Source organism: Orcinus orca, chromosome 19 (genome assembly GCF_937001465.1).
Source record: "Orcinus orca chromosome 19, mOrcOrc1.1, whole genome shotgun sequence".
Classification (NCBI taxonomy): Eukaryota; Metazoa; Chordata; class Mammalia; order Artiodactyla; family Delphinidae; genus Orcinus; species Orcinus orca.
In genome coordinates this window covers 21699807-21712315 of record NC_064577.1, presented here as the reverse complement: position 1 = coordinate 21712315, position 12509 = coordinate 21699807, and the positions used below count along the sequence as shown (strand labels likewise).

The 12509-nt window shown below is 34.6% G+C and overlaps 1 protein-coding gene across 8 annotated transcripts in view; it reads right to left on the bottom strand.

Annotated features, from left to right (window-relative positions):
• HELZ (helicase with zinc finger) overlaps positions 1-12509 on the bottom strand; it is a 157016-nt gene that overhangs the window by 100704 nt on the left and 43803 nt on the right. For all 8 annotated transcript variants that reach the window (XM_033438309.2, XM_012535043.3, XM_004275399.3 and 5 more), the window contains 4 exons: positions 11063-11138; positions 8794-8992; positions 8218-8325; positions 6882-7179 (listed from right to left, as the gene is read on the bottom strand). In XM_033438309.2, the coding sequence (XP_033294200.2) occupies positions 6882-7179; positions 8218-8325; positions 8794-8992; positions 11063-11138 (681 nt within the window). The remainder of the gene's footprint in view (positions 1-6881; positions 7180-8217; positions 8326-8793; positions 8993-11062; positions 11139-12509) is intronic.

Below are 12509 nucleotides of genomic sequence, written 5' to 3'. Positions count from 1 at the left end.
ACACTGTGCATTTTGGTAAGAAAATTTTGTATGCTAAAGTTCTTAAAAATGAAACAATATAAAACCCCAGTTGACAGAGTGTTTTCCCCATGTGAGAAATATGTTTTTGTCTAGGTTAACAAAATAACATAAATAAGAATTCATGTAAAAAATATTTTTTTGTACCTCAGGCTAGGACATACCAGAAATAGTTATTAACATTTAAAAAATATAGATTAACATTTAGAACTTAATCCTTTAGTCAAGAGAAATCTGATCTGCAGGAAGAAAGTATGGTAAATTTCTCATAAGACAAAATCTCATCAGGTGATAATCACTTTTCTCTTCCTACTAGAGAAACAAAAACCTTTTGTGTTTTTTTCCCACATTAAATTCCACATTAAAAGTGATAAAATGTACTATTCAAATGCCATTTCAGAAAAATCCAGTTTAGCCTCAGTTAAATTGCATGGTAAGTAGAGCACAATGTCAAAATGAACGACTGATCAAGTTTTCACAGCTCTGGAAAAAAAATGCAGCAGAATACCAGCACCGGGTGAAATACATCGTAACATAAATCCTGAGCATTGGGTAGTCTCACTCTATCCACAGTGCATTTTAGTTTTCTATTGGGTGGAACACACATACACCTATAAATATGAAACTTGACCAAAAGGGGAAAAAAAATTTGCTTAACTAACTCATTAGGCCAAGATCCAGTTTTAATATAACCTAATTGGAAAGATGGTTTTTACAACTCAAGTTAAAATTTTAGGAAGAAATAATAAAAAGTTTAAACAGAGATCAGTCTCCAAAGCGCAAAGACAAGTTATCCTGTGCTATCTTTGAAATGAGAGCAGATTGTATAATTGTCTTGTCTTGCTTAGTGACAGATTTTGCTATATTTAAATGTTATATATAAACTATAAACATATAAGTACAGTCATCCACCAAGAGAAATTTCTCAATATTAGAAAATAGTTTATCCTAGTATCATAATAAAGATCAAAATGTACAAGTCCTAATTTCTAATCTTTGTTCCTTGAAAAGGCATTTTTACATGCCAGTTTTATTATTCATCAAATGGCAATATAAACACAACTATAACCATCAATATATAAAGATGGTCTTCTTGTTAAAATTTTGCATTTTTAAAATCCTCTGGATGAGATAATGATGGTCTGTTTTTGCAACAGCCTCACGAGAAGTTTCATAAACTAACCACATTTTGTTCCTAAATCACTCTAAAATTGGGCCCTTCCTATCCTTTCATTAGATCATAGCTATAAAAAATATTTAAATTATACAAACGCCAACATTCCTAAAACAGATTATACCATCACTAAAGATCAGATACTATTAACAAAATAGCAAGGATGTACATAATTTTCTTCCCTTAATTCAAAAGTCAAAAGGAGAAACACTAATGGTACAGAAACCAAATAACCAGCTCTTCAAAAAAAAAAACACTAAACTCTGTGCAGTATTGAAGAATTTAGTTAATAGGTAATAAAAGGATGTCTATTCTTTGGGCATAGGGAAATTATATTTCATAATTTTATTTTAAATAAGAAACTGATTCAGACTATACCTACATCAATATTATATTCACATTCTTTAAAAAGTCACTAGCTATTCCTAACTGCCATTTAAGTAACTGGGATAATAACAAACTTAAAATGGTACAGCTTTCCTTTAAAAAAGCTTTTTGTATCACCTATTTAATATACAAAGCAAATTTTGCAGAAAATCATTCTACTCTGGGCTAAAAGTATTCAGGCTTTTTGGGAAAAGTGGCATGAGAAATAGTATTTGTTTTTCTCATTTTACCTATTTACTACCATGATTCCCACCCTGATTTTATGAAGTTCTTAAAATGAATGTCTTCAGCTGGTAGCACAACAATTTCAAAACAATTCCGAAACAATGTTAAATTTTATTCCATCTTTTTAATAACTATAAATACAATATAGGAGAGGGGAGAGCTAGGGGAGCAGGGAGAAGAATCTTGGGAAAATCCATGTGTGCCGGCATCAAAAAGTCTACAAACCACTGACCTTGGCCATTAACTCAGGCGTCCGAGATGGACTGGGGCCAGTGACTACTGAGGGTTTCTTCTGCAAAAACCACTTCTCTTTCCCTGCTCATGTTCAACTTGAGACAAACTTCTGCCTCCAATCCTCTCAGTTGTAAAAAGCTTCTTATTAAACCTGTTTAATTACCCACCTACTTACAGTGCTTAAAGGTCATTAGGTCTTAAGAGCTCCTCTTTAAACAAAGGAGGAAGCTGGGGCTCCCCCAGGGGGACACTGGACACCCTAGTCCTGGGGCTCATCTCGCCCCCCATGCAGCACATGCACCAGCTAACATGCAACCCAGATGTGAACACTGCTCAGGGCAGCCTGAGCCAGTCCATCCATGGTAAGAAAGCACGCTTCCTCAGTCTAAACTAGGCTAAAATTTAAAAAAAAAAAAAATTCTGGAAAGATGAAAAGTGAACAGGTTAGAATCAATATGCATAAAATCACTTAGGGCGAGTTTAACACTGACTTATTAACCAATTCCTGTAATAATAAACCTGAAACGCTGACAAATTAGAAACCTACGGAATGTGTTACCCTGAGATATGATAGGCAGAAGCTACACATGTATTTTAAGAGAAATTCATAAGAAAAAGTTAAAGATAATTAGAACGTACCTGATAATTAGAACATAATTTCCTGAAGATAACGTAGGGAAGAACTGTTACTATCAAAAATAGAATCCAAGGTTGGAATAACTAGTCTGACACAAGATTCGCTTCCCAACTTCCCTCACCCTTCTGATTACTGCGAATAGCAACTGCTCTCGTTTCAGCCACATAGTTACTATTCTAATAAAGCATCCAAAGGGTTGGTTTGTTTTATCTTGAAGTTTGTAGTACAGCAGACTTGAAAATTATCCTTAACAAACCCTAGACCGTGGATAAGAAGTTAGGAGAAAAACATGCAGTGTCCTACATACCCAGCACAAAGGCTGACACACAAGAAGCATGCAGTAAATGCATTTCAAATGTGGGATTTATTAAAAACAGGTATATTTATCTAGGATTTAAAGAGAATGAGACGAAATGATTCCTAATTCCAAAACTGGATACAACACTCTTCCTTAGGAAACATTTTGGTCTGTGGCTTTACAAATCTTGACAGCCCAAATCAACAATAAAACAAAATCCCAAAGGAAACCCAAACTACGACTTCAGCTATCCATTTCAACATTGTTCCTTTCACTAAAAGAGCTACTCAGACGTAAGATGAACATCTCTTAGCTTATCCATGTTGTCTGTTCTCTTAATGAGGCTAATAAAAAGTTAAAACAGTGGAGTAACAACTTAGGAGCACCTCACACTTTTTACATGCTTCTACTCATTTACATTTATCTTTTATTGACAAATATACTATTTTTTGTTTGTTCTGTTTTTTTCTTTTTGGCCACGCCACGCAGCATATGGGATCTTAGTTCCCCCGACAAGGGATTGAACCCGTGCCCCCTGCATTGGAAGCGTGGAGTCTTAACCACTGGACTGCCAGGGAAGCCCCTATTTTTTAAATCAATTTTTCTATTAATTTTCTGACCCCGTAATAGTAAACATTATATATTTATACATATAAACATGTCCTTAATTTACCAACAACTTTGACAGCCAGAGATAATTTTTAAGACGTACTTTTAATGTTAATTTTAACATACATTGCTAGACTAAAAGTAATGTGTAATAAATACCATTTTCAAATTTAAATATAAGAACTAATTTCCAACATGTAGTTTCCAGATATTCAAAGCAGAATTCCAGATCAGTTTTGTCAAGCAAAAATCTTCTATGACTCAAATTGAGGTATAAAGTGTATAATGCAGTTTGTGTTCTAAGCAAGGGGGAAACTCACTAACTTCCTTCTTTTGTAAATGTCCTTTGCCACAAATTTGTGAGAAGCACATCTTTAATCCAAAAAAATTTTTTTTAGTTCATATAATGCCTTTTTCTGTACCTGAACCTCACCAACAAGGAAAAAACAATGAAAAAAACTACATCAATTGTGAGAGTAGTAAAAATATCAAAGACAGAACTAAAAATGAGCACAACAGGTCAGCTAAATTAATGACAAAAAAAGCCAATCAAATGTCATCTAGCTTGCCTAAACCTAGATTTAAGTTTTTCTCTTTATAATGTTCAAAATATCTTATCAGAAAATACATTTTGTAGATTTTATATTGTTCTCTTGTAATATTTGTTTTTCCTATGTCCTTGAAAAACAAATTTCACTATGTGAAATTGTTTTAATGTTTCCAAATTAGTTCAAGAAAATGCTTGATTTTATTCAATTATTTTCCATAACATAATTAGAAGTAAGACCTTGTTTAAAGGAAAATAGGCAAAGATATCAAACTGCAAAAAGGTCACTAAGAAAAAGGATATAGTAGTATAGAAAGGGGGGAGGGTATATAGTATTGGTCCCAAATGGGAGAACATCCCTGTCTGTATTAATTCCCGCTACCATATCTGAATCAAATATAAATTTTACTATATTTTCAAACTGATATATCAGAAACATCAGAAATGAGACTCTTTATTTCTTCCAGTTACCAGTCTCAAAACATCATTCATCTTGGGACAACTTCTCTTGCCAAGATCTCTAAGTGCTGCTGCCTCAGTAACTTGGGTCTTCATCTCTGCTCTTCAGTCCCCTGGCTGCACCCTAGTCTGGGTCCTCACTAGAAGAACAAAAACACAAAAACAAAACCAAACAAAAAACCCTTCTCTCTTCCTTTTTTCTTTCTGTTTGCAAACCGGAAATTATCCTAATGATGGCTAATGATAACATCAGCAGCTACTATCTACTGAATGCCTGCTATGTGCCAGATGCTGTGCAAGGTTTAGTTCCAGTTCTCACGACAATCCTCTATGACAGATACTACTAGCCCCATTTACCAGAAGTTTCCACACGAAGCTCAGAGATGTTAAGTTCTCTGCCCAGGGTCATACAGGAATTAAGTAGAAAATCAGGATTTGAATCCAGTTCTATTTAACTCTGAAGTCTGTCCACTGCTCTGTTTCTCCAACTAGAAAAGTAGCACATAGCTGGGGCAAAAGCCGCCAAAGCACCCTCAATCTCTCAAGCCCATGAGGGTGCCCTGAAATCCTCCTCATTTCCTCTTTTTATTGCAGATATTTAATATTTTATATTATTAATTAAATAGGCTTTTATTAACTAGTACAGATTTTTGACAACACTTACAAACTTATTTTTATGGGAAATGAGTCATGAGTTAAAAGCCACAATCTAAAAGCAAACTTTTAAAGTACAACCCACATGTAAGCCAAGAACATCCTTTTAGAATTATATTTGAGAGTAGGAGATGCATGTCAGTATCTCTATGATTTTAAATCTCCTTATGATTTAAGAAAGGTGCAATCCAGTAGTTCTCAAGTTCTAGTCTCTAAAAGCAACGTAATGGCGTAAGAGTAAACAAACCACTGCATTCAAGAGAAATCCAGCCTGCATTGTTTTTGAAAATAAAGTTTTATTGGAACACAGTCACACCCATCCATTTACATATTGTCTATGGCAGCTTTCTCACTATAATGCAGAGCTGAGTAATTGGAATAGAGATCATCTGCCCTGTAACACCTAAAATATTTACTATCTGGCCCTTTACAGAAAAAAATCTGCCAACTAACTGCTCTATTAGTAAATATAAATCAAGTATTTTTATTTCATCAACTACTGTATCTGTTTGGCTATGGGAGTTAACATATTTTTATTCCAAAGAGTAGTAGAAAGATGACAAAAGCAGAACACAACAGAATAAAAACAGGTAAAAGGGATCAAAGTAAATGAGAAATATGGGTAAAATGAAGTCTGGGTAATAATATGAGCACAGATACAAGAAGTAACATCTACTTGTTCAATTTTGGCACAAATGTTGCTTCAACCCTACTCACAGCTAAAGGTAAGGGGACAGAACCAGTTCCACCTGTTCGTTATGTCCAAAAAATAAAGTCCTAGCATTTACTCATGAAAAAAACTTCTAGGTTCTCATAAATGGGACACTGTGGACAGAATGAAAAACATCCTCCACAATATGCTTAGTTATAGCCAATATAACAGCAAGTTTCAGACAGCTCTGCTATACGAAGTGCTTGTTAAATAAATATTTAGTGCTCAGGAAATAAAATAAAGCACCTATAAATCCAACCAAGAGCCAAGGAAATGGAGGCTAGCACGCCCTTCCCTCATCCAGCTGGATCTTGGCGTAAAATTGAGGTTTAGGCAGTAACATGACAATTCACAAAGTAATTCACCATCTTCTGCAGGTGCCTGCATGTTAAAACCAGGGACCTCTTCCCAACAACATGAAAGCAGATCCTATTAAAGGCACTGTGGTCTCCTTTATACTAGTAAAATCAAGTTATGAAGGCTTATTTTTAGGACTTTCCATTCAGAGATAACATACTAATATCAGCAAAGTTAATTGGACCATCAGTTGAACATGGAAATAGACACTGTAGGTGTATTCACAATTACCATTGAAATTACATTCTACCCAAACTAATACTGAAAGGTTTTAACTGTGCTAAAATCATCAAATGAAGTTGGTAGACCAAAAGAGACCTGACCATCTACTTATACCAGTCTGGGGAACCTCAAAGCAAGCTTTGCCTGATGACTGTATGAAGTGACCAGGGCATAATGCAAACCATTCTAATCCCATTACACAGTAAATGAGTCAATAAACTTGGGATCTTTTTCTTACTATTCCCTCCCTGTCCATGGTATATTTAGGGGCCAGTACCTATCTTTTAATGGTGCTGTTACAGTGCCTTTTAATACATCGTTATCAGGGGAAAAAAGGCTAAATTTTACCTTCTGTAGAAGCTGCATCAATCATTACTCTTTGCATGAGTACTGGTTCCAATCCAAAGTCGAAAACTATGGTTTGGCGAAAAGTTCCAAATATTTCTGTGTTAAATGCTATCCCGACTTTATACACGTAATGATCTAATCCATTTTGGGCCATCTTTCCTCCTATCCATTCTTGACAGTTTTCTGGGACTTCTTGTGACACCTGGGTAGCACTATCTCCGGCAGATATTGCAACGATACTAAAATGAGGGCGATGAGCATCGTAAAGCAATGCTACACGGCACAGCATTCTTGCAGGCTACAAGGAAGTTAGAATAATTTGTTGAGTACAAGGGGGTGAAAATCCAGTTGTAATTGGGCTCTTCAATGAAAATATTGCCATAAGGGACTTTTACTTTCCCATGCTTCTAAGATACTATGTTAAAAATACACGTTGTACTCATAAGCCATTTAAGAAAAAAAACTCAGTTGTTAAAATGATATATTTATGATGTCAATTATACCTCAATAAGGCTGACAGTTTCAAAAACGATATATTTACACTACATTACTAGCCTCCCTGCTCTTTCTGTGATACATTCATCTTTCACTGTGGCAAAAGCTTTCACCCTGTATCACCATCACCTCCAACTTTCCATACCCTTGGCCTAAAAAAGTTTCATCTAGCCTCAAGGAGGAAGTCTTCATAGGAGAGCAGTGACCTCTGAAGACACTGAATTGGGTTCAAGGCCAAAGCTAAACGGTCCCAGATTTTTCATCCCAAGATGCAGATGGTACAGTGGAAGAAACATCACAAAAAAGTACACAAAACTTTTCCACTGCATATATTCACAGAAATATTTTACTTTGCTTCATTCTTAAACTTTGAATATTATAATTCAGGATGGGAAGCACTGCAGAAAAATGTCTCATATTAAAAACCCGTTATTACAGAATTTGTGATTTCATTAAATCAAAATTAAAAACAAACTCATTGTTTGAATATCTTAGAACCACCAGATTAAACAATTCAATTTTTAAATAGTTAACTACAAGCCGTGAACCCCATCCTACGTTTTAAGTTTGGAAGACAACATGTCGAAGACCTCTTCACCAAATAAATAAATAAGCAAGTATCTAAACATCTACAAAGCTTTTATCTCAAAATCTAAGAAAAATCTGTACCCTCCATGATCAAAATACAGAAATATGCTTTATCACGATATAGAACCTACATAAAAATGTACTTAGAATAAAACATTTTCAATGCTCTTTCAACACACAGATTTAAAGGTCCAAAAAGCCTTTATGAAAATTGAAAGACATTTATATTCTTTAACTATCACAAAATTCATACCTTACAAGTGAGAGCAAAGGTCCATGTCTGGTGAGATTTTTTGGTGTTGACAGTAACGGACAGATCAGGATTATGCTCTACCTTTACTCCTTCTATACATTCACTAAGCTGAAAACAGAGAGCAACTAATGTTACGTTTTATTCCTAAAAACACAAACAAACACTTTTGGCATGGTAAATAAATGTTAACGGTAAAGATGCTGATGGAACTGTTTACAAAGCAAGGTATTTTATACATTAATTTTCAGTTATTTTTATAAGCACAAAATATAATAAAGCTAAAATAAGAGACATAAGAAAACTAACAACAACAACAAAAAAAAATGGCAATAAAAACTCCCTGAATGAAGACAAATTAGTATAATACCTGCAAGTCTCCAAACAAATGGTTTAGTTCTGCTCTTTATTTTAGCAAATGGGTCTACTTTTGCTACTAAAAACACTTTATCAAGAATCAAGTGTTTCATATAGAGGACAGGGAAATAAACCAAGATACAGCACGAAACAAAGTCAAGACTCAAACAAGGGCACTGTTTAAAACAAACAAACAAAAAAAATGCAGTTTATTTTCCTCACCACTTTCTCAGGAGATAATGAATTCATCCACTTTTCTATCAAGGTTTCCATGTAACTGCCTGAGAGCTGTTTATTCTCATTTTGCTGTTTCAATTTTATCAACCGTGAAGCATATCTTTTCTGCCATTCTGCTAGTTCTTCCTGGGAATGTGCTGAAGTACACTGGGCACCATACCTACAGATTCCTTGCTCTAAAAATCTAAGTAGAATAGGAAAGACTGTTTTATCATATACTTTGTTGGACCATTTAAAAGATAAACTTCCAGCATTTGCCCTCCGACTCTCCAATAACAAAAACAAAACTTCATCTCCTGAAAGGCCATATTTATCACATGTCTTGCACCGAAGAGGAAGAAGACGTTTAGGAAACATTTGTAACAGTTAATCAAAACAGCAACCCCCCCATGTTCACTGACCTCTTTCTCTGGAATAAGGGGATGACAAAGCAGAACATATTCATAACCGCCCCCCACCCACAAAAACTGGCATTGCAAAGGTAGCTTCCTTCATGATATAACAACTCTGTTAGACAATTCCTCTTAGAGCAGAATTTTTCTAAAGCAACACTGACATCAAGTGGATTAGTTCGTCAAGCACAGGTATGCCCTACTTCCCAAAATGATACGACCTAAAGAAAATTTTCCACATACTAGAAATTTTGTTCTGGAAAAAAAAAAAAAAAAAAAGTAATATGTCACTGAATTAACATTTCAAGGCTTCTACTTTTCACCTTCAAATGTAATGCCTTCACTCTTCTCTACATTACTATTGCCTATATTTCATTGAAAATATTGGACTATATTAATTTGCTTGAAGTTTTAAATAAATAAAGAATAAAAGTTTTATGTAAGAATCACAATTAATTCAATAGTCAGATTAAATTCTTCAATGGGTAAATTCATAAACGTTCATTTTAGAGGCTATAGGGTTAATATTTCTCAATGCTTATGACTCAGAAAATTCAACTGATAATTCAATGGTCAAAACAGATAAAAATGCAAGACTTTGATCAGTAACTTTTTTAAGTTTTAAATACTCTATAAAATAATAGATCCAGCCAGTTTTTAAACATTCAAAAAATAATAAAAGATCTTCTGAGAGAAAAAATGAAAATCAAACTATAAATAGCAAATGGATAAAAGCGATGTTATGTTATAGATAATTTTTCAACTGGAAAAATATGAATAATAAGAAATACAAAATGAACCACAGCACAGTGTACATTATCAAGTGTTTCACCCTATTTGAAAAGACGAGTGTATTTAAAGCTTTTCTTGATGATACATAAAGTACTTGAACTTAAATTATGCTATTTATTAAGTTCTCTTATGCTTAAGACACATTTAAAATCATGCATTTGTTTCTCTTCAGTATGTCGTAATAAGCCAAATATTTCTTTGTCTTTCTATTGCTTTGCTTTAAATTATTTCCCTAAAAATTGAAGGTTTGATAGTCTCATCTGGACTATGAATTTTCTCATACTTCCTTTGCATAGGATCACGTTCTACCTCTCCTACAACATTGATGCCACCAGGATTTTAAAAATTTACTACCTAGTTTCTTTATTTCTGCAATAAAATCAAACCTGACCTCTTGACTATTCAATCATCAAAGCTGCATATCAAACTTCCTTCATTATCAAAAGCAACCCAGAGTAATTAGAACTTATATCTAAAAAACCAATAGTTTCTAGTTCTTATAAAAAGAACCTTTCTTAATGTAACTTTAAAAATTCTTTCTACCTTAACATATAATTATTAAATTTTGAAAGGTTAGCCCTTCAAATATAAAGTACTCATAAAGTCTATATAAGATTACGTGATAATAGATTTTCTCTTTTTTAGAAAAGTTATTAAAATAATTTAAGATTTCTTTATCTATTTTATGCTCCATTTCAGTTTAAATAAGGTAACTTCAACTTCAATCACCATAATTTAGGTAAATTTCACATAAACGAGATCAGCAATTAAATTGAGTCATATTAATCCAACTGGTATTACAGAAGTCTTAACAATCTCCATTTAGATCACTGTTGTTTATAATTAAAAGAAGGATCATCAATATGGTTTTGATTTTTATTATTTAATGATAATGACCATTTTGGCTTCTGTTTCAAATTGAAAATAAACCATTCTACTCAATTGTTATGCTTCTTCCTTCACATATTATCTTCTTTAAATCGGAAATACTACTTTTCAAAAAGTGAAGGAAAATTAACTATCCTTTGAATAAAGACATGTCATTGGTTTAAAAAAAAAATTCACGTTACCTTTTACACAAAGTATATTCCTCGCTGCTTGTGATTCCCCTAGGTGGTGGGCGGAAATGCCAACCATTACAAGATCCTAGAGAGTAATCAGGATATATAGTCTTATCATTTGAGGCTTGCTGATAATTCTGATATTTTAATGTGTAAGAAATACTATAAACCCTCCATACACATCATCTCAGATGATGTAAAAAGAACATGACATGCTTGCCTCTACCAAAAGAGCCCTCTACCAATCAAACGAATTATAAATCACTTAGCATATGAAACTTAGAAACCACTGAAGAAGCAGTTACACAGCAGCTAAGACAAATCAATGGCCCTTACTCTACCCCAGCGACTGGCAGACATACTTCCAAGTGCAGTCTCCTGCCTGGCATCTAAAGGGGAGATGTGTTTGGCATGCTTGTCATTTCTTAAGTATGAGTCGCGTCTCTATTAGGAACTATTTCAGGAATGAGAAAATTATGGTATCCTGGAAGGAAATTTTGTAAAACAAATTCCAGTACTGCATATGGAGTGAGAAGAAGTTCCACATTACCATCCACGTTCCTTAGGGTCTGTCTGACACATGGCACTGAATAAAGTAATCTTTTTTTAATAATTGAAATGAAGTTCAAAAAGGTGAATTCTGAGATAGGAGCTAAAAAATAACATTAGTTTCCTTCTGAATACAATGCGTTTTAATGCACGTGGATAAAAGGTCCCAAATAAGCCAGGAAAACAAAGCGTCAGAGAGAACGGCTGAGCTCTAGAGGCTGAGCGGGCAGCAGTAAGTGTCCCAGGACCTTGCAGCCATTTTCTACCCCCTCACAAGTCACTGTGCTCCCCCGCCCCCAAAACACACTCCGCCCGGCTGAGTTTAAAGCTGCGTTTCACCCCTTCCTATCTGCGTGACTGGGAGAATTACCGAACCTTAATGAACATCAGTTTTATCACCTATCAAAAAGATGAAGAAAGACTCTAAGAAGTCAGTACTCGTTTCTGTGAAAGCCACTACGTGGTAGACATCATTTAGCAAACGCTCAATGAATGCCAGTCTCTCTTCACCTTCCCCTGGCAGGAGAAGAGGAGAATCACAGACTTTCATTGTGGCAGGAACAACTCAGCTTACAGGTCAGCACTTCCAAAAAGTAGTAACTGTACTAGCCCGTGATAGAGAGAAAGGAGAAAAGACCTCCCTCTACAGATTGCTAAGAGCAGGGTTCATTCAAGTTCAGAACTGCGCACATGGAGGAAAGAAGGTAAAATAGGTCACTTCCGGGGTTACCTCCCATCTCCGTACTCTATAACTCCATGACAGGGGCTAGTGAATGAACTGCTTCCATCCGCACTACTTCTTAAGTTATATCTTTATATTCTCTCCTGTACCTCCACTAACATGTAATCTAACTCAGAAATTTCCTCCCAATAATCAATAAAGAAGCAATGCTCAAAATCACAGCTA